The sequence below is a fragment of the Mesocricetus auratus genome, unplaced genomic scaffold, assembly GCF_017639785.1.
Source record: "Mesocricetus auratus isolate SY011 unplaced genomic scaffold, BCM_Maur_2.0 Super-Scaffold_100676, whole genome shotgun sequence".
Classification (NCBI taxonomy): domain Eukaryota; kingdom Metazoa; phylum Chordata; class Mammalia; order Rodentia; family Cricetidae; genus Mesocricetus; species Mesocricetus auratus.
This window is the reverse complement of record NW_024429266.1, coordinates 173,887,070-173,908,319: the sequence shown is the minus strand read 5'-3', so window position 1 is coordinate 173,908,319 and position 21,250 is coordinate 173,887,070. Positions and strand designations below refer to the sequence as shown.

Here is a 21,250-nt window from a genome sequence, read left to right as displayed (position 1 = left end):
CTTGCCAGTGCTTAGATTGCAGGATCACACTGTCATGTTCAGTTTCTTACCATGTGTTCTATGTGTCAAACTCAGGACCTTGTGTTTGCACAGCAAGGACATCATTGACTGAGTCACTAACCCTGTCACAAGTGATTTTTTTGTTTGTTTGAGATAGTCGGTCATTGTACATCTCTGGCTGGCCTAGAACTTGTTGTAGACTAGGCTGGCCTCAACTCAAGAGATCTGTCTACCTCTGCATCCTGAGTACTGGAATTACAGCCATATGCCATCATGCCAAGTATAAATGAATTTTTAAAAAGACAATAAAATTTGCTGAGTGTTGGTAGCTCAAGCCTTTAATTCCAGCACCGCCCGGATGCATGGGTGTCTTAGCACCATGTGCATGCAATGCTCTTGGAGGCCAGAAGAGGGCGTCATATCCCCTAGAGCTAGAGTTAGAAATGGTTGTAAACTGCCCTGTGGGAGCTGGAAATCCAACTCCAGTACTCTGCAAAAGCAGCCAGTGCTCTTAACCACAAAGCCATCTCTCTAGCCCCAACATAGTAAGTTTAAAATATAAGCAGTACACACATACTTAAAAAAAAAAGGCAAAGACTGCCAACTGGTTCCCTCCTAGGAAATGACTACTACTGCCAGAGTATTATGTACCCTTCTAGGAAGAATCATCATACATATAAGCATGTGTGTTATTTAATGATTTTTTTTTCTGGTTTTTTGGGACAAAGTTTCTCTGTGTAGAACCTGCTGTCCTAAAACTCACTCTGTAGACCAGAGTGGCCTCAAACTCATAAGAGATTCACCTGTTTTTGCCTCAAGAGTGCTGGGATTAAAGGCATGCATCACTACCACCCAGCTGCTTTAACAATGATCTTAGCATTTATGAAGTAATAGTTGAAACCTGGCATGTTAAACATGACCACAGGACATTTCACATGTGTCCTAAAAGCATCAATGTATACTCAGTATTTCAGAGTAATTCCACTTACTTTTCAAAAAGAAACTGTGGCACTTTTTCAAATAACATTTTGATAATGGCAGGCTAAAAGAGAAGACACGCGCAGTCAGGAGACGATCTCAAAATACAAAACAAAAATGCATTAGCTATCAGGTTAAAATGTCAAGCAGGCCTGCTGGTGTTCCATCAAGCCCGAGGCTAGATGGTTCTCTAAAATGCTAGTACGAGGCTAAAGAATTCAGTAAGCTGGGTTTAATAGAGAAGACACCATACAGATGGCAAGGAAGCCAGAAGATGGTGTCCTGAGAGGTTTGTAACAATAGCTGCTTCTAATTGAGACACACTACCTGACTGCCTGAGAGGACTGGACAAAGTAAAAAGAGGACAAATTCTACCTTGAATCACCTTTGGGGAAAAAGAGAGCAAAGTCAGCAAAGAGGTAATCCTGTAGTTGTATCTGTGGATTCCTGTTCCCAACGTGTTTTTATGAAGCTAGTTAAACCCAAGAATTATTTCATTAGTAGATGGCTTACTTTAATATCTATAATAATGACAATTAGAAGAAGATGTATAATTAGTCAGAAGTCTCTCCCACCAGTATGCTTGAAGAAACAACATATGACTGGAACCCTCCCCTATGAATATTCATGCAGATACCGTTTGTATTTCTAATATAAAATTCAAGAATACAAAGACATCAATAATTTGTATTCCGCCGGGCGTTGGTGGCACACGCCTTTAATCCCAGCACTCAGGAGGCAGAGGCAGGCGGATCTCTGTGAGTTCAAGGTCAGCCTGGTCTACAAAGCGAGTTCCAGGACAGCCTCCAAAGCTACAGAGAAACCCTGTCTCGAAAAAAACCAAAAAAAAATTTGTATTCCAAAATATTAAAGGATGATTGTTAAGGAAAATTAAAATAATCAGATACTATTAAATATGACAACTGTTAGTCCATGAAATGAAGACTTTAAAAGATTATATTTTCAAAGAAGTTCTTCTCTTCAAATAAAAATGGAGCTCTTTGATATGAACTAATTAATTATATTCAAGATTTCCAAAGAAAAATAAGAGATTAAAAATTATATGAAAAAGAGGCTGGCGAGATGGCTCAGCGGTTAAGAGTACTTGCTGCTTTTGCAGAGGACCCGAGTTGGGTTCACAGCACCCATAATCAGGAGCCTAAAAATTATATGAAAAAGAAACTAAGGAAGAAGAAGAGGGAGAATGGGTGGGAAAGATATTTTTCTTTATATAGCGTTGTTCAATATGAAATATTAAAACATCTCAAGAAGAGAGGACTGGAGATAAATAAGGCTCCATGTTAAGAGTGCTTACTGCTCTTCCAGAGAACCCGAGTTTGAGTCCCAGAGCCCACATCCTGCCGTTCAGACTGCCTGTAACTTCAGTTCCAGGGGCTCCGAAACAGGCACCTTCACCACCTGCACTCCCAAGCACATATCCCACTCACTCCTGACAAATATATACTTCTTTTTAAAGTGGGATAAAAAAGGAGTTAATAAAGGGCAAAGTCTAGTTACATAAGTGATGGTGCAGATGAGAAAATACAGCAATCTAGGAGCATACAGAACGTAGCTGTAAGAAAAAGGAATCGGGCTGGTAAAATGGCTCAGCTGTTAGGAGGGTGTGCTGATCCGGAAAAGACCTGGGTTAGGTTCCCAGTACTCACATCTGGTGGTTGAAACTGTAACTCCAGCTCCAGGGGATCTGACACCTCTAGCCTCTGGCACTCTCATACACATAATTTAAAATATTTTTTAAATAAGCAAGAATCATATGCTGGGGAAATGAATAGGACTGCCATATAACCAGGCTAATAACAATTCATGAGACAGACATGACTTACAGACCAGCTGCTGCAAATCAAAACTAATCCTACTCTACTAGTCACCACAAATCACATCTGTCAAGTTCTCAGGGTAGGTGGTGCAGTCTCACCTGTAAAATGTCAATCCCCAGAAGCAGTTTGATCAGACTCTTGGAGTAAAATGTACCTGTGCTGTAAAATAGAGAGAGGTATTTGACTCCTATTTTGTTACTTTGTTTTACTACCTTTTCTACATAAAACTGGTTTAATACACAGCCCTTCAAGATCATGCTCAAAGCCAGGCTTGATCTGAAAGCAGAGACCTTTAGTCCCTGCATGCAGAAAAGACAGCCCACTAAAAGTCAGCCTCTGGGAGCTTGCTTCAAAAAAAAAAAAATTCTAGTTCTTTGCCATCTAGCCTCAAATTAAATAATTTTGAGGTTACATTTAAACTCTGACTAAAAACAGAGTTATAAGCCAAAATTAAAATTATAAAACAAAGAAAATTGCATTCCCCATGCCCAGTCCAGTTACGGCCAGACTGAAGTTCTGGAAGATAGCCTCTTCTCCACACCTTGCTTCCTCATCCTGCAGGCGCTCACAAGGCAACAGGCAGTTCCTCAGACAGTCACAGTCCTCAATGTAGGACTCCAGGCCGCTAACAAATTCTTCTATTATCTAAACAAGGAGATTGTACAACTAAGACAAGAGAAGGTAAGCTTTGAAGTTGAATGTTTGTCATCAGCCACTCAACTGTGTGCCAGGGTCTCTAGAGCCAAATTTCTGAGTATCTCTGGCAAAAGCAAAGTACCACAGAGAGCATACATACTTTAGGATAAGAAGGATGTTTCCTCAAGGACTGAAAGAGCTTCCTTTGGAAGATTATCTGATCCACACCTAGAAGGAAGGAAGGACAGCTGTTCATTAAACATGAAGTGTAATTCCTACCAAAGCCTCCCTCCTTAAAGACAAGCTTCACATCTGATAATGCCACCAAAATGTTCTATTTCTTTTTTTTTTTAAACTATTTTTATGTGAAAGTATATTCATAGGTTCTGGCCTGGAGCTAGCACTCTAGATGCCTGAGGTTGCTGAGAACAGAACTCTGGTCCTGTACTTAACCTGGTAGACTCCAAGTGTTCTACAAATAACCCATCATACAGCAGGGCAACATATCTATGCCCTAGAAACATGTTTCCAACCTTAGATGGTTCAACATATTTGCTTCCTGGGTTTCCCAGTTTTGAGGATACATTTAAACACACACAAACACACACACAGAGGCAAACGCACACGCATGCATATGTGTGTCTACCACAAAGGACTTCTAATAGTATACAAATGATTTCCCAAAAAAAAAAGAAAGAAAGAAAATCAAAAAGAATCAGAGTTATCTAACAGTTATTTATCAGGCCTTAAAACATGAAAATTAAGAGCTTATGCACAGAGAGGGAAAAAAAGGCCATAAACACAGCTGGATGGTGGTGGCACACACCTTTAATTCCAATACTTGGGAGGCAGAGGCAGGTGTATCTCTGAGTTTGAGCCAGGGTCCCAGGATGGCCAGGGCTACACAAAGAAACACTATCTCCATAATAAATAAATAAATAAATAACACAAAGAAACAAAAAACAAAACAAACAAACAAAAAACTCCACAACACCCAAAAACTAAAAACAAAACAAAACAAAGACCATAAGCATATTCTCTAAAAAGCAATATCCTTCTTCCTGTTCTCCATCAGCCTCTCTGTTTTGGAAATCCATGCTTTAGTCCTGAGCACTTTCACTGAGTTCAAAAATGTATTTTGAATATTACCTAGCTGATTTTGGTTCTCTCCAGTTTTAAGAGTGAGTCCTGATGTTTTAAGAAGCCTTACAAAGACACTGCCATTTTCTTCAACTTCATGGGAATCATGAGATTTCTTTGCCAGCTTAGAAAGCGGTTGTTTCATAATTTCTAAAAAACAAACAAACAAAAACCTTCAAGAATATGATGACAAAAATAAGAAGAATGCAAAAGTTAAAACACGAACCCAGGACTAAATGATCTGAGAGGAAATTTTGATGTATTCCTGAAAAAAAATCACACCAATTCTGCAGCGAAATGAACTATCTTCAACGGTGGTCAGCAACAGTGGCTTCCCCACAAACAAAATAACCACCAAATAAAATAACATTCATCAAATGAGTTGTCAATAAAGAAGACAAAATGTGTCACTTGTAACAAAAACAACCATGGAACCATTTCAACCTAAAATCTCAAGTAGTGCCTGCCTCTCAATCACCCACTGCAGTCGCTGAATAGCTGTAACGCACAATCTGAATAGCTCACTGTAATGCACAATCCGGACTGCACTCCAGAGCTCCAGCCAAAATCCCCAGAGTGGTCCCTAGAGCTGAAACTTTGCCAAACTCTTCATTCATGCCAAATTTGAGAACTGATGATCTGTCCACAAAACCAGACAGAATAAGACAGGCTCCTTTCACCACACCTTTCAGTAGAAAGCTCAGGTTGGTCGCATCCTAAGGCTTTCACCTCATAATAAATAATAAAACAGGGACTTGAACCCAAAAAATAAAATTACTTATGTTCTTTATGATGTAATTCTGACTCTTTTTCTAAGTAGTCAAATCAGAATGAAAAACTCAGTTTGCTTCTTACTCACTAAGAGCACACAAAAAAAACCCAAGTTCCTCCTCATAAACTTTTCTCTCCCTTTTCCTACTACTGTGAATTGAACCCAACTGAGCCCTATATCCAGCCCCTCATCATACACCAGAAGCTGTTTCTCTTCTGGAAAATGGTATTTCCAAAGGATGACCTTTATATTCACCCATTTTCTGGGGTTTTTACTTTTGTTTTGAGACAAGGTTTCACTAAACAGCCCTGGCTAACCTAAAACTCACAGAAATGGGCCTGCCTGCTCCCTGTGTGCTGGGATTAAAAGTACATGCCACCATGCCTAGCTTGTTTACCCATTTTCTAAATTACTTTTCTTCAGTATCAAATTTTCTACCAATTTTTCATATTCTTCAACTCCTTTACTAAGAGATTTCTAGAAACTTAGAATTTCTGTTTCTAAATCAATCCTTTTCTTTATCTCTGGTATAGACCTATAATCCTAGCTCCTCTGGTGGCCAAGACAAATGGATAAAAAGTGCAAGGTATGTTTGGGCTACAAGATTGACTTCAAGGTCAGAGTAAGAAACTTAGTGGCAAAAATACAAAGCAAAAAGAGGGCTAGGATAGTAGCTTAGTGGTAGACACCTAGCACGTTTGAGGTCCTAGGTTTAACCCCTGGTGCTGAAGAAGGATTTGAGTTTGAGTAATTCTGAAGGTTGCACAATAGGATATTGAATTGGAAGCTAGCAGACAGGACAGAAAAGGTCAGGTGTGGTGGTGCACGCCTGTAATCCCAGCACTCAGGAAGTGAGTTCTGAGGCTAGCACGGGCTATATGAGACCCTATCTGAAAGACACATCCAACCAAGAAGGACCCCGAACAAATAAAAATACAATTAGAACTACTTTTGTATGTATACTTTGTGTGCACACATGTGTTTGTGTGAGTCTAGACCCTAGACCAGAGATCAACATCAAGTATTCCTCAGGAGGCATCCAACCTGATTTTTTTTTTTTTTTTTTGGTTTTTAGAGACAGGGTTTCTCTGTGGCTTTGGAAGCTGTCCTGCTATCCTGAAACTAATAACTCTGTAGACCAGCTGGCTTCCAACTCATAGAGATCCACCTGTCTCTGCCTTCTGAGTGCTTGGACTAAAGGCATGTGCTACCACTGCCCAGCCATGACTTTTCTTTATATATTACTATTATAGCACAACATTCTTAGGAGTAAAAGGAGACAAGTTTTGGAGCTCGATATACAGGCCAGCTTCAATCTCACAGTAATCCTCCTGCTTCTGGCTCCCAAGTGCTGGGATTAAAGACAAGCATCACCATGCCTGGTCCAGGTGTTGTTCTAAAGGATGAAGATTTCTTTTTTGTGTTCTAGGATCTAGATAATGTTTCTGTAATTATTTTTATAAAGATTTATTTTTATTTTACATGTATGAATGTACAACTGCCTGAACGTAAATGTACCACATGAATGTATGGTATCCTCTGCAACTGAAGACAGCTTTGGGATGCCATGTAGGTGTCAGGAAATAAACCCAGACCCCTTGCAAGAGCAGCAAGTGCTCTTAACCACTGAGTCATTTACCCAGCTTATATAATAATTATTTTTATGAAGGTGGAGAGTAAAGCACAGAAGTTGTCCAAAACTCCTAAGTGGCATTTGAGGCAGAGCTCAACTCTTAATCTCCTAGAATCTCTGTATTCTCTCCAGTAATCCTTAACTGACACTAGCACTTGAAAAGTATGAATTTTGCATCTTTTCCTGTCTCACACATCTGAGATATACATGTAACAATGAAAGGTTAGATACTTACTGGAAGCATCTTCTGTCACAGTTTCTCTATTCTCAGAGTCTAACCGTCTTCTTTTGGAAACCATTTTTACCAACTTGTTCTGTACTTATAGTACGTCCTAAAAAAGAAAAAAAATCCAGGGGTTGGGCATTTAGCTCAGTGATATACAGATTACCCCAAACACCAAAAGAATAGCAACCAGAGACTATAAGTCGTTCTAAAACTGTTCTATCCATAACCAGAGGGTTTTAGTTTTCACATTAATGCTGTCTAAATCTAAATGCTGAGCACATTTGAACTCTACAGCTGCCCAATCTCTTCAAGACATATTGACTGCCGTGGGATATTTGTACACTGTGTGAAGATGTATTGCTGTGATTGCTGTAGTAAAGAGCTGAATGATCAATAGGAAGGCAGGAGGGATAGGTGAGACTTCTGGGGACAGAGAGGACTCTGAGAAGAAGGAAGGCAGAGACGCAGAACAAGCAGATGTTCAGGAGGAGAGGTAACAGCCATGACACACATGGCAGAAAGAGAAAGACCCGCCCCAACTGACCAAGTTGCTTCTTTCACCAGGCTGCTGCTCTGCTGCTAAGGGAGAAAAGTCATAGCTCGTCAACTGAGACTCGAGACCATGACCTAGCCTCGCCCACCTGCTCTCTCACTGTTTACTTCAGTACTGTGTCAGGGGGGTACTAAGCACTGCAAACAAGACAGACATCATCCAAGCTCTCAAGAGGTTTACAGCATAACAAGGTCTCAATGTATTTAACTACATTTGTCTAACTGCAATGTTACACGCAAATAGTATCCTGCAAATGATGATACTATGAAGGCTTATGAGGCCAGTTTGTCTAGCAATAGGTGGAGTGATAAAGAAAAGCAGGAACAATTTCCTTCAACATGTATTTTCTTTTCAATGTCATAGCCTTGTGAATGCTAGACAAGAGTTCTCCTGCCAGAGACAGTAATTGTCACTTCCTTACTTTAAAAATATTAAATTTGTGTATGTATATTTGACTGTGTACATGGACCCTGTGCACATCTGATGCCCATACAGGCTGAAGAGGGCATTAGATCCCCTGCAAATGAAGTTACAGATAGTTGTGAGCCACTCTTTGGAGGCTGGGAAACAAAACCACATTTTCTGCAGAGCAACAAGTGCTCTTAATCATTGAGCTATTCCTCTGGCACCATTGGGTTTTTTTTCTTTTTTTTGGTTTTTCAAGACAGGGTTTCTCTGTGTAACAGTCTTGGCTTCCCTGGAACTCGCTCTGTAGACCAGGCTGGCCTTGAACTCACAGAGATCTGCCTGCCTTTGCCTCCGGAGTGCTGGGATTAAACGCGTGTACCACCACCATCTAGTGCACCTATTTATTTTTAAGATAGGGCCTCACCATGTAAATTGGACTGGCTAGTCTACATTGTGACCAGTTACATCCCAGACCAGCTACAGATATACAGTGAGGTCCTGTCTCAAAAATAAAACAAAAACCCTGTTTTAAGTACTTTAATTACAATCCACTTATTCCTCGCATGCTGACTTTAGACAGGAATCATCATTACTCTCCTAATCAGGGGAAGGGCTAGGGTTCTAACTCTGGTAGTCTGACTCCAGAATCAGTATTGTTTTATTCATTCGTTAACTTACTTTCAGTTCTAAGACAGGGCTTCATGTAGCTCAGAATCTGTGCTCTTTGCTTCATTTATTTTCAACTGTTAGGGTCTTGTGTAGTCATTTATGGTCTGGAACTCACACATAGGAAATGGTGACTGCCAACTGGTCCTCTGGCCTCCACTTCCTGAAAGCTATGGTTACAGGCATGGGCCACCACGCCCACCTAGCATTTGGGCTTCTACCATCAGCTCTTAACTCGTAATTATGACAATAGTATCTATTAACATTCCAGGGATGGAGAGATAGCTCAGGGGTTAAGAGAGCTGAGTGCTCTTTCATAGGACCCAGGTTCTGTCTGTAACTCCAATTCCAGAAGATCTTCGCCCCCTCAGGTTCCTGTACGCATGTGGTGTAGTACATAAATACATGAGGACAAAACAAACGTACACATTAAATAAGTCTTACCAACATTTTGTAGTACTAAACAAAGTTAAAATTTCTTATTATGCGTTACCTACTACATGTTACCCCTGACAGTCACTGTTCAGGTGGAAACACTAGATCAAATCAGGGACGCCTGACTTCGGAAAGACACCATGTAGCTTCCAGAAAAGCCTAAAAGGCCTTTAAGCTGCACCTGCAAAGACCAAGGCTTGCAAAGAATTTGGAGTAAAAGCCTTCCTCACTTGGTCATGTGACGAACGCAAGGTAGTACCTGGGGGACTATCCTGCGTCAGAGCGAATGAAGAGGCCGACGCTGAGCCGCGGAGTCCAAATATCAGACCGCACTAGGTCTGGAACTAAACAGCGGGCGCGACGCCACTCACCTGCGGGCAGCCAGTCAGCGCTCTTAGCTTTCGACTTTCCCGCCGTTCTGACGCCATCGAAGCCGCGCCGAGCGGTGACGTCAGCTCAGCGCCGGAAGTCGGCGGCCCGCCGGCCCAGCTGGAAATAGTCCGTCGAGAAAGCGAGGCTGTCCCAGATTCCATACTAAACAGTCTGAGGGGCGGGTGAAGGCCCAGAGCCGAAATCCGAGAGGAACCCAACTCCTTCCAACCCGCAGCCAACTCTCAGCGAAGATGGCGGGGCCCGAGCTTCTGCTCGACTCCAACATCCGCCTCTGGGTGGTCCTGCCCATCGTTATCATCACTTTCTTCGTGGGTATGATCCGCCACTACGTATCAATCCTGCTGCAGAGCGACAAGAAGCTCACCCAGGAACAAGTGTCTGACAGGTCAGTACCCTCCCCGTTTCCTGCCGACCTCACTCCCGAGTGACCTTGGTCAAGAAATACAGGGATTTTATTACTTCACGCGAGTTTACTTCGTGCCCCTTACTCAAAGGTTGACCTTGGCGGTTATCTCTGTTTCTGTAAAATGGGGATAACAACAGCACCTACCTAACAGGACAGGCATGTGGATTAAATTAGATGATGTCTCTTAAACCTTCAGCATAGAGGGCCTGGAACAAACCAAGTGTTCAAGTAAACGTTGTTAATATTGTTAGACTAATGGCCAACTAATGGTCAGTGAGGTTATCTATGAATTGTCCTGCTCCATTTCATTGTTAAGAGTGCCTACTGAAGGCCAGATGCATCGTCACCTTTAGTCCTGCTAACATTCAATCAAGTGGATTTGATAATTTACATTCTACCAAACAATTGTAATGGTCTGCTTAGATGCTACCAACTGAAGTGCCCCGAACACTGTCAGAGTGCCACAGAGAGATACAAGGAGTTGTAGTGATCGTTTCACCTCCTAAGTGGAGGCAGTACAGATACATGGCACTCTACAGTACAATAAATACCAGTTTTCACTCACTTAGTCTAGTCGTTTCCAGAGACTATCTGAAGAAAGTGCTGCTGACCTGATGACCTGTCCTCTGACCCAGTGCATGCACACACACACACACACACACACACAGTAAATAAATGTTAAAAATAAACCCAGCTAGATGATATATGACAGGCTCAGCTTAAATCCCTTCAGTGGTTTACTTCTTATAAGATCATGACCTTATATCATGAGTCTCATACTGTCTTGAATAGTCTGTTTTTTGTATGTTTTTTAATGTAGATGAGTGTTTTGCCTTCTTGTAAGTAATGAATATCACCTGTGCCTAGTATCCTCAGAGTTCAGAAGAGGAGGTCAGAACTGGAACTAGTGACAGATGATTGTAAGCCAACATATGGGTGCTGGCTGAGTCCTATACAAGAGCAGTATTAACCACTGAGCTATCTCTCTAGTCCCCAGTTTGGGTCTTGCCCACCTCTTCTTGCTTATTTCTTCTTGTGTATGACCTGTCCTTAGGTCCTCAGAGTCAAAGTATTGACTTTGTTATGGAGCTCATACCCATGACATTCCTCAGTGCTTTGGCTAAGTAACTCTCATCCACCTTAAGATTCCTACCTATGGGGCTGTAAAGATGGCTCAGTGCTTAAGAGCATTTGTTGTTCTTGTAGAGGACCTGGGATCAGTACCCAGCACCCACTTGGTGACACCACATGCACCACAACCATATGTACATCCAGTTGAGGGGATCCAATACCGTCCTCTGGCCTCCAAGGGCACCGGGCACACAGGTGATGATGCACAAGTATACATGCAGACAAAACATGTGTATGCATAAAATAAAACAGTAAAAGATTCCTACCTAATCCTACATCAGCAGTTTCCTCTTGCACCGTTCTCTCTGTCATACACTCCCATTATGCCACCAATCTCCTTAGACTATGACAGTTCAATTTCACATTTGCTCCTATAGTTATTATTCTATTCTTTTAGGCAATGTTTCATGTAGCTCAAACTGTCCTCCAATATGCTATGTAGTGAAGGATGTCTTTATCTCCACAGGCTGGATTTATAGTGGTCTGCTATTACACTGTGTTGATTTGTTGAATTTCTTTCTTCCTCAGTAGATTTTAAATATCATGGGAAGTTTTCATTTTCATCATTGTTTATGGCACTAACATGGTATCTGGCGCTTACAAGTTTTAAGAAATCTGCTATTATTAGTTTATGTGTATGGGTGTTTTGTTTTGACATGCATGTCTGTGTACCATATGCATGCACTGTCCAAGGAGTCCATAAAAGAGCATTGGATTCTGTAGACTGGAGTTAGAGATAGTTGTGAGCTGCCTTATGGGTACTAGGCCTTGAACTCAGGTCCTCTGGAAGAATAGTCAGAGTTCTTACCCAGCCCCAAGTCTCTCAGTTCCTACTCTCTGTCTGAACTTAGCTTTTCATAGAACAGCATTGGCACATAGACAACACTTAGAGCAACTGTCACCAGCTCCCAGAGGACAGAACATGTCACACATCTCCGCTGTAGGCCTGTGTGTAAGGCAGACAGCTGTGGACTATCATGAGACCAAGAGGAGGGCAAGCAGGTGGAGTTCCACCAGGTGCTACCTTGCGAAGTTTTGTGGAAGATGAGCTCATGGAAGGAGCTGAGACCTGATGCAGTAAAACTGGCACATGCAGCTGGCAGCAGAGCATCCCAGCACACGCAACAGCTGGGCATGTGGAAGGTGGCAAGCCCACCCCACTGGCTCTGACTGCTTGGAGCATGTGGCTCGTGCTGAGCAGGAACCAGAGAGCTGAGCATGGTTTTTGCGTGTGCATTTCTGCCTACACTTCATTTTCTCACTTTTCAAGAATTCCCATTGACTTTAAGCCTCCCTTCCCCACTAAACAACTTTTGAAAACCTAGGGGAAAAGGTGGTGTTTTTACTTCTGTTGCATAGTATTTGCTTTAAAAATCACTAATACTGAATTTGGTAACTGTTGAAGAGTTTGGGAAGTTGGTCCGAGTCCTGGGTGGAATTGTGTGTCAGGTAACAGCCTTCTCCAGCTGAGGCCTGTCCTCATTTCTCTGGGTGAATGAAGTTCCTCTGCCATCACCTTTCTCCACCTCCTGCCTCCATCTACTCTTTCCTTGCAAGGAAAGTTCCTTTGTGGCTCATGTTGAATCCTGAAAGGCCAAGTGCTATGTCCCAGATTGCCTTCCTCAGAAACCTTTATTTGTTCAGAACACTCTGGAAGTCCTTTTGGGAAAAGCTAAGTGGCGAGTTGAATATGCAACATTGATTTTTAGGGGTTTGGGAAGTTTCCACAACCAGCCATTGCCAAACAGGTCCTCTGTTAGGTTTAAATGGGTCTTCTACTTTCCTCTCCCATTTTCTTCTAGTGTTTCACATTTTAACATCTCTTTGTCTTGTGTTTTTCAGTCAAGTCCTAATTCGAAGCAGAGTCCTCAGGGAAAATGGAAAATACATTCCCAAACAGGTACTCACTTGCCTTCTACTAAAAAGCACCACCATTCACCTCTGAGGGCAGCAGAACCTCAATGTTTTACAAGAGAGGACTCTGGAGAAAACTAGAGATGACCACCCAGTTATTAAGCTGCAGCCTGGTGGTGTTGGTGTCACTGTGCCCTCACCCTTCTTAGGAGATTGTAAGTGTGACTCAGCTAAAGTGTCAGAGTGGCTGCTGTAGAGGTTGACAGCTCAGAGTGTAGGAGTGTACTCCAAAGACCTGTAGTCAGTCACCTGGGGAAAAATTTGACAATTAACTGTGTTACAATTCTCATATTTAAGAAGATTTTCTTTTTTCTACTAGTCTTTCTTGACACGAAAATATTACTTCAACAACCCAGAGGATGGATTTTTCAAAAAAACTAAAAGGAAGGTTGTGCCACCTTCTCCTATGACAGGTATGGTTATTGAACATAGGTGGTTTCATTTAAACATTAAGTCACAGAGATAGTGATGGGAAAGACTTCAGAACCATCTAATTCTCCATGGAATGTGGTGCTTTTTCTGAGGTTCTTACAGTATTTAGGGTGGACGCCAAGGCTTCTTACATGCCAGGTAAGTACTCACTCTCCCACTGGGCTTCATTCCCAGACCCTGGTATATGGGTGTTTGAAAGTGGAGTGAGTCCCATGAATCCTAGTTGTCTCAGCTGATGCTAGGGGAGGTTGGGGCCATTGTCTCTCTAGTCTCTGTTAGGTGCTTCTTGGGGACCAGTTCCTACCAGGCCTAGATGTATTGCTACAGATGGTACCCTACATCTTCTCCCTGAATGATGAGTCTCTTCCTTCCCAAGAGTGGTTGTTCTTGATTGCCCACCCCAACCTACAGTTCCTCACCTGACGTGTGACTCCTACCATCCCTGTTTTGTGAAACTACAACATGTAAAATTCTTTGTTGACATTCCTCTCTTCTCAGTCTCATTCTTCTAGGTGAGACAACCAGTTCTTTTGATCCATACAAAAGATTAGTGTTAGATGGCCAGCATATACATGAAAAGATAATTAACTCACTAAGCTAGCTTGCAAGATACGTTTTTAGTCTGTAAAACTGACAAAGTAAGAGAGTCCAGAGCCATGTGTGTCAAGGTCAAAACAAGCTAGGTCCTAGTGCCAATGATAAGAATACCAGTGGTAGGGTCTTGTTGATGGACAGTCTCACACACCCCTTTTTCCCTGCTGCCACCACTCATAGTCTGTCTCTCTCTGTCTCTGGGTATGGAGCCCAGGGCCTTGGGCATGCTACACTAGCATCCCCGTACGGAGCTATACCCCAGTACCTAGTACCTCTTAATTTGAAATGTATAAAGGATTTGACCCAAATTTCTTGTAAGAATTACTCCTTGAAACAAGTAGATAAGAAGATTAGTGTATTACCTGTTACAAGGTACAAAAGCAGCAGCATTTCCTGACAGGAAATGTTGGTATTGGAGAGGTTTGGGGCTGGAGAGATGATTTAGCACTTAAGAGCACAGGCTGCTCTTGCAGAAGACCCAGGTTCAGTTCCCAGCTTCCCACATGGCAGCTCACAACTGTCTATAATTCCAATTCCAAGGAATCTGATGCTTTCTTCTGGCCTCTTCAAGAAACCACGAATGCACAGATATATATCAGGCAAAACACCCACACATGCAGATATTGAGATCCTGGTACCATGACAATGTGGAAATTTCATCAAAAAAATTTTTTTTATATTGAGAAGTGCTCTTCAGCCTGCAGCATGGACAGTTCTCTGCCCCCGAGCTACATCTTTGGTCTTCATAAAATTATTAAATTTGGAAGGCAGATTGAAAGGTAGACTATACAGCAGAGCTCAAAGGATTTAGAGAGTGGGTGGAGAGGAGCTGTCTACATCTTACGTACCTAGGTCATTTGAACTTCTACAATAAGCCTGGTGCTGTCCTGGTATGGTGGCACACGCCTTTCATGCCAGCAGTCAGAAAACAGAGCTAGGCAGATGTCTGTGAGTTCAAGGCTAGACTAGTCTATGTAATAAGACCCTATTATTGAAACAAAACAGTCTGACTTAGATTTGGGAAGTCTCTGCCAACACGGGACCTGGTATTGTCTTCTGCCTTTGTCTCAGATCCTACCATGCTCACAGACATGATGAAAGGGAACGTAACCAACGTCCTCCCAATGATTCTGATCGGCGGATGGATCAACATGACGTTTTCAGGCTTTGTCACAAGTAAGTTTCGGGTCTAGGAGACCTCCTGCCTCCTCCACCTGTGTCCCTTTCCCAGTGCCACTGAGAACCTAATGTCACAGCATGGGCAGTGTGTTTTCTTGTGAAAATAACATTTTTGAACAAAAATCTGTAGTTCCACACTAATCCAAAGTTCTCAGCGTGGATGCTTTGTAACTAAAGTAGACTTGCTTTCGTCATGACATTTTTCACCTAGGCTTCAGTGCACATTTCTCCCAAATGTTGGGTCACGGTTCATCCTGAGCCCCTGCTTCCTCCACAGTCTAGAAATTGTAATCCCTCAGGAAAATGAGAGCAGTGACATTTTGGCTGCTCTGCTGTCAGAGGCTGCCACCTGTTTCCTTGTGGAAGTCATTTTCCAGACACTGGATAGCACACAGTTCCCACTTCCTCGGGGGAAGAATATGTGTGTTCACACTTTGGCTGGCTCGGGTGCCTAGGAACTTTCTTGAAGCAAAAGCATGTTTTTTGTTTTCTGGGGTTTTTTTGCTGCAGCTAAGGTTCCGTTTCCGTTGACACTTCGCTTCAAGCCTATGCTCCAGCAAGGAATAGAGCTGCTCACACTAGACGCATCCTGGTAAGCCTGCTGCTGGTGGGTCCACAGCCGAGAGAGATCCACCCTTGAGTTCCCGTTTTCCGTTCACTAGAATGCAGATGTTTCACTTTGAGAGATTTTGCTTGCTTGCTTCCTTCCATTCTATTTATTATTATTGTTTATTTTATAGTTTATTATTTTTATCTGTTATTTTTTAAAATGAAAGCTCTGTTTAAAATGCCACTGCTAGACTAAACCAGTTTTGTAGGAGTCTTGCCAAAAGAAGTTTGTCAGCCTCTCTTCTTAGCTCTTAAAGGTTTGACTGCCCCTTCCACCCCGAGTCCCTCAAAATGGAAAGGTTAAGTAGTTTGACCCTGAAGCTTATGAAATGGGAGTCGGGGTTCACCAGCTTTCTGTTACTGTAACCAGTACTAAGAGAGGTGTATCTTGGCTCACTGTTTCGGAGGCTCAGCTCATGTCCCTCTGGTCTCATGACTCTGGATCTGTGATGGCGTAGAGATGACAGTGGCATGGAATGAAGCTTAAGTGCTCACTTCATGATCAGATGAAGAGTCCAAACTTCCAGTCTCCTTCCAGAAACAAGCCCCCAGTGACCTAAAGTTGCCAAGTAGACCTCCATCTCCTAAAGGCTCCCCACCTTCCATTAGTACGACCGCCTAGGACCCAAACCTTTGATACATGAGCTTGTTTATGTGTGTGCTTGTTTTGCTTTCTGTGAGACAGTGTCTCTCTATAGTACTGCCTGTCTTGGAACTCACTATGTGGACCAGGCTGGCCTCAAACTCACAGCAATCCGCCTCTGCTGTGTCTTCCTAGTGCTGGGATTAAAGGCATGTGCCACCATATTAGACTAGCATGTGAACTTTCTTTGTTTTGTTTTTGAGATAGGGTTTCTGTGTACCTTTGAAACTCTCTCTCTGTAGACCAGGCTGGCCTTGAACTCAAAGAGATCCACCTGTCTCTGCCTCATAACTGCTGGGACTAAAGGCGTGCGCACCACACCTGGCAACACATGGGCTTTTTAAGAACATTCCAGATCCGTATTATAGAAATGTTTATACTATCATTTTCCTTAGTTCTAGTCACCATGCTAGGTGTTTTCTCTATGTTACAGCATATATCCTCACAGCAGCCCTGTGAGGTCTGTGAAAAAAAACGAATGTAGGACCGCACACAGCCTCTCCATAAGCAGTACTCAGCACCTGTTTCCACTCCTTGGATTTATAACAGAATATTGAGCCAGAACCTAGACTCTCTTGGAAACACAGATCTGATAACCTGTAGTACAGTAACACTGACTCATGTGGTCCTTCTAGACTGTTCTGTCTATGACTTCTGAAGGGTCTGGTAGCAGTTTTGACTTCTCTAGTTTGAGCAGATCCATCTCTGGTGTGTGAGCCCAGGACAGAGCAGGTATAGGAGAGTCTTGGCCTTGCCCTGCTCTGTGGGAGAAGAAAAACTACACATGAGCTGTGTGACTCCATTAAACTTTTCCCTGCCAGGCTTACTGGGCTAAGCATAAATGTCATGGGTTGGAGAAAAGCTTATTTGTCTTTTCTCAGCATTTGGACAGGTGTGTATCCTGTGTACTTGCATGAGCAGAGGGAAGCGAGGTAGCATGTACAATTGAGCTGCAGCACTTGCTTCAGTAGCACATGGCTAAAATTGCAGACAGACAGATCGTCTACATTGTGGGACAGATCATACCCAATTAAGTGTCAGTCTTCCCATGTGGATAGCATTTTTCATTCACTATTTGACTTCTTCTATTTATATGCAAGCACATTTATGGGTTCCCAAATTGGGTGGGAAACCTGAGATAAGAGCTAAATGATCAAATTCCAAACTTGAACTGTGTTTCCAGTAGCCATCACCATCAGCATTGCAAATACTTCCCAAAAAATCTTCCCCCCCACCCCTCCACCCCATCCTCTCTACTAAGTAGGGAATACACAAACACATCAACATTTGACTTCCCTGGAGGATGCGGTTCAGAATGGACGGATTCTTTCAGTGTCACCTGCCGTACTGTGTCATTTCTTCTTTGGTTGTGCCTTGGCTGTGTAGAGCCTGTCTAGTTTCTCACATATGATGAGTAGCTATGGGTGGTGCAGTTATGAGATCTGTTCGTCTCCCTGATAACCACCCCGCTCTCCCCCCTTGCTTTGCTAGGGTGAGTTCTGCATCCTGGTACTTCCTCAATGTGTTTGGGCTCCGGAGCATTTACTCTCTAATCCTGGGCCAAGATAATGGTAAGAAGCATAGTGGGTTAGTGAGCAGCTGCTTCCTGCTAAGGTGCAGTAGTCATGTGGTTCCTGCTGTTGGTTAGCATTGCCCCACACAGTGCTTCCTTCCGTGAGTTTCTGAGGATAGTCTTCACAGTTCCAGAGCTCAGACTGAGCATGGGCATTTCTCCCAGCAATCACGAGCAGCACTAGTGCTTGGTTGCTCAGAGTCTGATCCCTTTTGTAGGGACCCAGCACTCCATTAAGGCTGTGAACCTGAAGGGCATGGCTGGACCAGTTCATTTATTGAACAGAGTCCTCTCCTCAGATACTCTAGATGCTCAGGACCTCAGATACTCTAACCACTGTCAGCTTTTCTATAAAGTAAGGTCTTAATGGTTGCCCTGTGGGGTTAGGAGCAGATAAAGGATAAAACAGTGAAGTACCTGGACATACAGCATTGCTCAGTAATTAGTGTCTGTTGTCATGTTGACATTTAAAATAAAGTTTAGAGCACCCTTTATTTTGTCTCTGTTCTAGCTGCAATCACCATGATTTTCCTGGACATTCCCAGAATCCCATACCAGTTGTAACAGGGCCAGGCAGTTGTCCAGTTGTCAAGCCTACCACCAAGCAGCTCTAAGTGCTCTGTCATGCTCACTCTTCTACAAGGGTCCTGGGTAGTTGGGAGCCTTGGTACTCACCGGCTTGTCTTATGCTGCAGCTGCAGACCAGTCCCGAATGATGCAGGAGCAGATGACAGGAGCAGCCATGGCCATGCCTGCAGACACCAACAAAGCTTTCAAGGTATGCGCCACTCACTTTTCAGAACTGCAGGGATAGCACAGTCTTACACCAGGCCACCCTTACCCACAGTTGTGCATTCTCTGGTTTGTTGCTCGTGTTCAAGTACTATCTAAAATGAGCAGTATGGTGAAATGTGTTGTCCTGCCCCACCCTATCCAGGACATAAATTACTTTGTCCAGTGTATCCACACTGTATGTGTTACATACCTCATGACAGATGAGAGGAAGAGAAGCCATATTCACATGACTTTTATTACAGTATACTGTTGTTCCAGTTTTGAAATTTTTTCTTAATTGTATGTATATGTTTGTGTGCCTGATTTTATGTATGTATGTGCATCACATGCATGCAGCAGGAGCCTATAGAGGTCAAAAAGAGACATTGCATACCCTAGCACTTGAGGTGTAGGCAGCTATGAGATGCCATGTGGGTACAGGGAACTAAACTCAGGTCCTCTGCAAGAGCATAAGTGGTCTTCACTGCAGAGCCATCCCTCCAGCCCCCTCTGTATAATTTTTATACAGCAAAATCTTACTTGTTTTTTTTTTCTTGATAAAAAAGTATAAATAATCCTGGTGTGGTGGCGCATGCCTTTAATCCCAGCACTCGGGAGGCAGAGGCAGGCGGATCTCTGTGAGTTCGAGACTAGCCTGGTCTACAGAGCAAGTTGCAGGACAGCCTCCAAAGCCACAGAGAAAGCCTGTCTCAAAAAACCAAAAAAAGAAAAAAAATGCTTTATGAAATTCACACAGCTGGGAGGCACCTGGGCTCCTGCCTCACAGGACCAGTGAGCTTATACACAGAACTAGCCATGCTCAGCTGCTGGTAAGAGTGGTAGTCACTCCATGCTGTCCCCAGCTGTCAGCTCAGTGGCGACCTCCCCTCCCACCCTGTGTTCTCTTCTGTGCAGACAGAGTGGGAGGCTTTGGAGCTGACAGATCACCAGTGGGCACTCGATGACGTGGAAGAAGAGCTCATGGCCAGAGACCTCCACTTTGAAGGAATGTTTAAGAAGGAACTGCAGACGTCCATCTTCTAAGCGAGAGCGGGCTCCACTGTGTCAGGAACTTGCAGTAGCACTTAACCTTGTAACTTCCGTGGGGCTGGAGCCTCTGAGAATAAAAAGGAGGGTGCAGGGGCTGGCGGGTGCATAGCAAGGCTCCTTCTTGTCTGAGCTGGGATCCCCTTTATGTTGGAAACTAGAGGAAAAGGAGTTCTGGGTGACTGCTGTCTTAGAAGTTTGTGAGAATTCTTCAGGTGACTCTAGTAAGGGTGTCAGAGAAAGGGGAGTGTCCCAAGCTACTGAGAATATCTCAAAACTTAGCAAAACTCCATGTTTATAAGGAGAATTGTCAGTTATAACCAGTTACTATATTCAGTCAGCCTGACTTCCAGCCACAGTAAACTCCTGTTTTCTTAGTATCCAAACACCCTGCATTTTACCTTTAATTTCTGGTTTGTATGTTTTAACTTTCTTTACACGAGTAATATACATTTTTCTCTCTACCAAAACTTAGAAACCATGGCTGAGCACCATAGAGCTCCCTGCACTGTTGACTGTAGCCTACAGGATGATGCAGAGAGCTGGGTGTGCCGACCTTACTGAAACAAACTCTTTCCAGAGTGGATTCCCAGGGCCAGGACCGACTCAGCAAACTTTTCATATCTCTTCATCTTTAGTCCAGTGAAAACAGGTGACCCTGAGGCACAGTCAGACTCTCAAGTGCCTTTGGGCTCATCAGAGATGGGTTACATAGTCTAAGTTCTTGATTGGAACTTGAGAAAATATCAACTCTATTGGCCAGTCAGTGGTGCTGTACTGTAAGTGGCTACTCATTTGAACGAATGACCTCATTTCCCAGTTCCTCTGGGTAGGAAAGAACTTAGCACTGTCAGGGCAAGAGGTCAGCTTCTGGCAGATAGGTAGATCAAGGTGCCCAGGAGTCCTCTGTCCAGGGAAGTGACAGGGTGCCATTTCTGTACTAAGAGGTGGATGTGACTGCATGTTAAGCACTGTAGCCAAGAACAAGCGACTCTTGACTCTAATTAAACAGTCCTGTTTTCTCTTTGCCTGTGAAAGTGTTGCCTCTGTGGGTTGAGAGCTTTCTTTTTGTTTGTTTGTTTTTTGTTTTTTGAGACAGGGTTTCTCTGTGTTGTTTTAGAGCCTGTCCTGGAACCTGCTCTGTAGACCAGGCTGGTCTCGAACTCACAGAGATTCACCTGCCTCTGTCTCCTGAGTGCTGGAATAAAAGACATGTGCCACCAACGCCCAGCTCTGAGAGTTTTCTGCCAGCAGAAGTACCTGTAGAACA

General features: G+C 43.2%; 2 protein-coding genes across 5 annotated transcripts in view; one reads left to right on the top strand and one right to left on the bottom strand.

The window, feature by feature from the left end:
- Fancd2 (FA complementation group D2) overlaps positions 1 to 9,723 on the bottom strand; it is a 65,677-nt gene extending 55,954 nt beyond the window's left edge. For 2 of the 4 annotated variants that reach the window (XM_040737411.1, XM_040737413.1), the window contains exons 1-7: positions 9,545 to 9,672; positions 7,233 to 7,329; positions 4,602 to 4,742; positions 3,613 to 3,680; positions 3,358 to 3,461; positions 2,915 to 2,975; positions 990 to 1,042 (exon numbers count right to left, since the gene is read on the bottom strand). In XM_040737411.1, the coding sequence (XP_040593345.1) occupies positions 990 to 1,042; positions 2,915 to 2,975; positions 3,358 to 3,461; positions 3,613 to 3,680; positions 4,602 to 4,742; positions 7,233 to 7,296 (491 nt within the window). In that variant the 5' untranslated portion in view covers positions 7,297 to 7,329; positions 9,545 to 9,672. Of the gene's footprint in view, positions 1 to 989; positions 1,043 to 2,914; positions 2,976 to 3,357; positions 3,462 to 3,612; positions 3,681 to 4,601; positions 4,743 to 7,232; positions 7,330 to 9,544 lie in introns of all 4 variants that reach the window. The other 2 variants (XM_040737412.1, XM_040737414.1) reach the window with 2 other exon arrangements.
- A 37-nt stretch (positions 9,724 to 9,760) lies between these two features.
- Positions 9,761 to 21,006, top strand: Emc3 (ER membrane protein complex subunit 3). Its single transcript, XM_005066139.4, has 8 exons — positions 9,761 to 10,063; positions 13,058 to 13,115; positions 13,449 to 13,542; positions 15,227 to 15,331; positions 15,845 to 15,926; positions 18,078 to 18,157; positions 18,855 to 18,937; positions 19,849 to 21,006. Exons 1-8 carry the CDS (start codon positions 9,909 to 9,911, stop codon positions 19,975 to 19,977), a joined length of 786 nt encoding a protein of 261 aa, XP_005066196.1. The 5' UTR covers positions 9,761 to 9,908; the 3' UTR covers positions 19,978 to 21,006.
- Positions 21,007 to 21,250: the final 244 nt, after the last annotated feature.

Bases quoted from the DNA above. Each gene is read 5' to 3' on its own strand.
- Emc3 (XM_005066139.4), top strand. From the start codon at position 9,909: ATGGCGGGGCCCGAGCTTCTGCTCGACTCCAACATCCGCCTCTGGGTG. The intron at 13,543-15,226 runs GTATGGTTATTG...CCTTTGTCTCAG, and splicing joins GCCACCTTCTCCTATGACAG to ATCCTACCATGCTCACAGAC. The intron at 15,332-15,844 runs GTAAGTTTCGGG...TTTTTGCTGCAG, and splicing joins GTTTTCAGGCTTTGTCACAA to CTAAGGTTCCGTTTCCGTTG.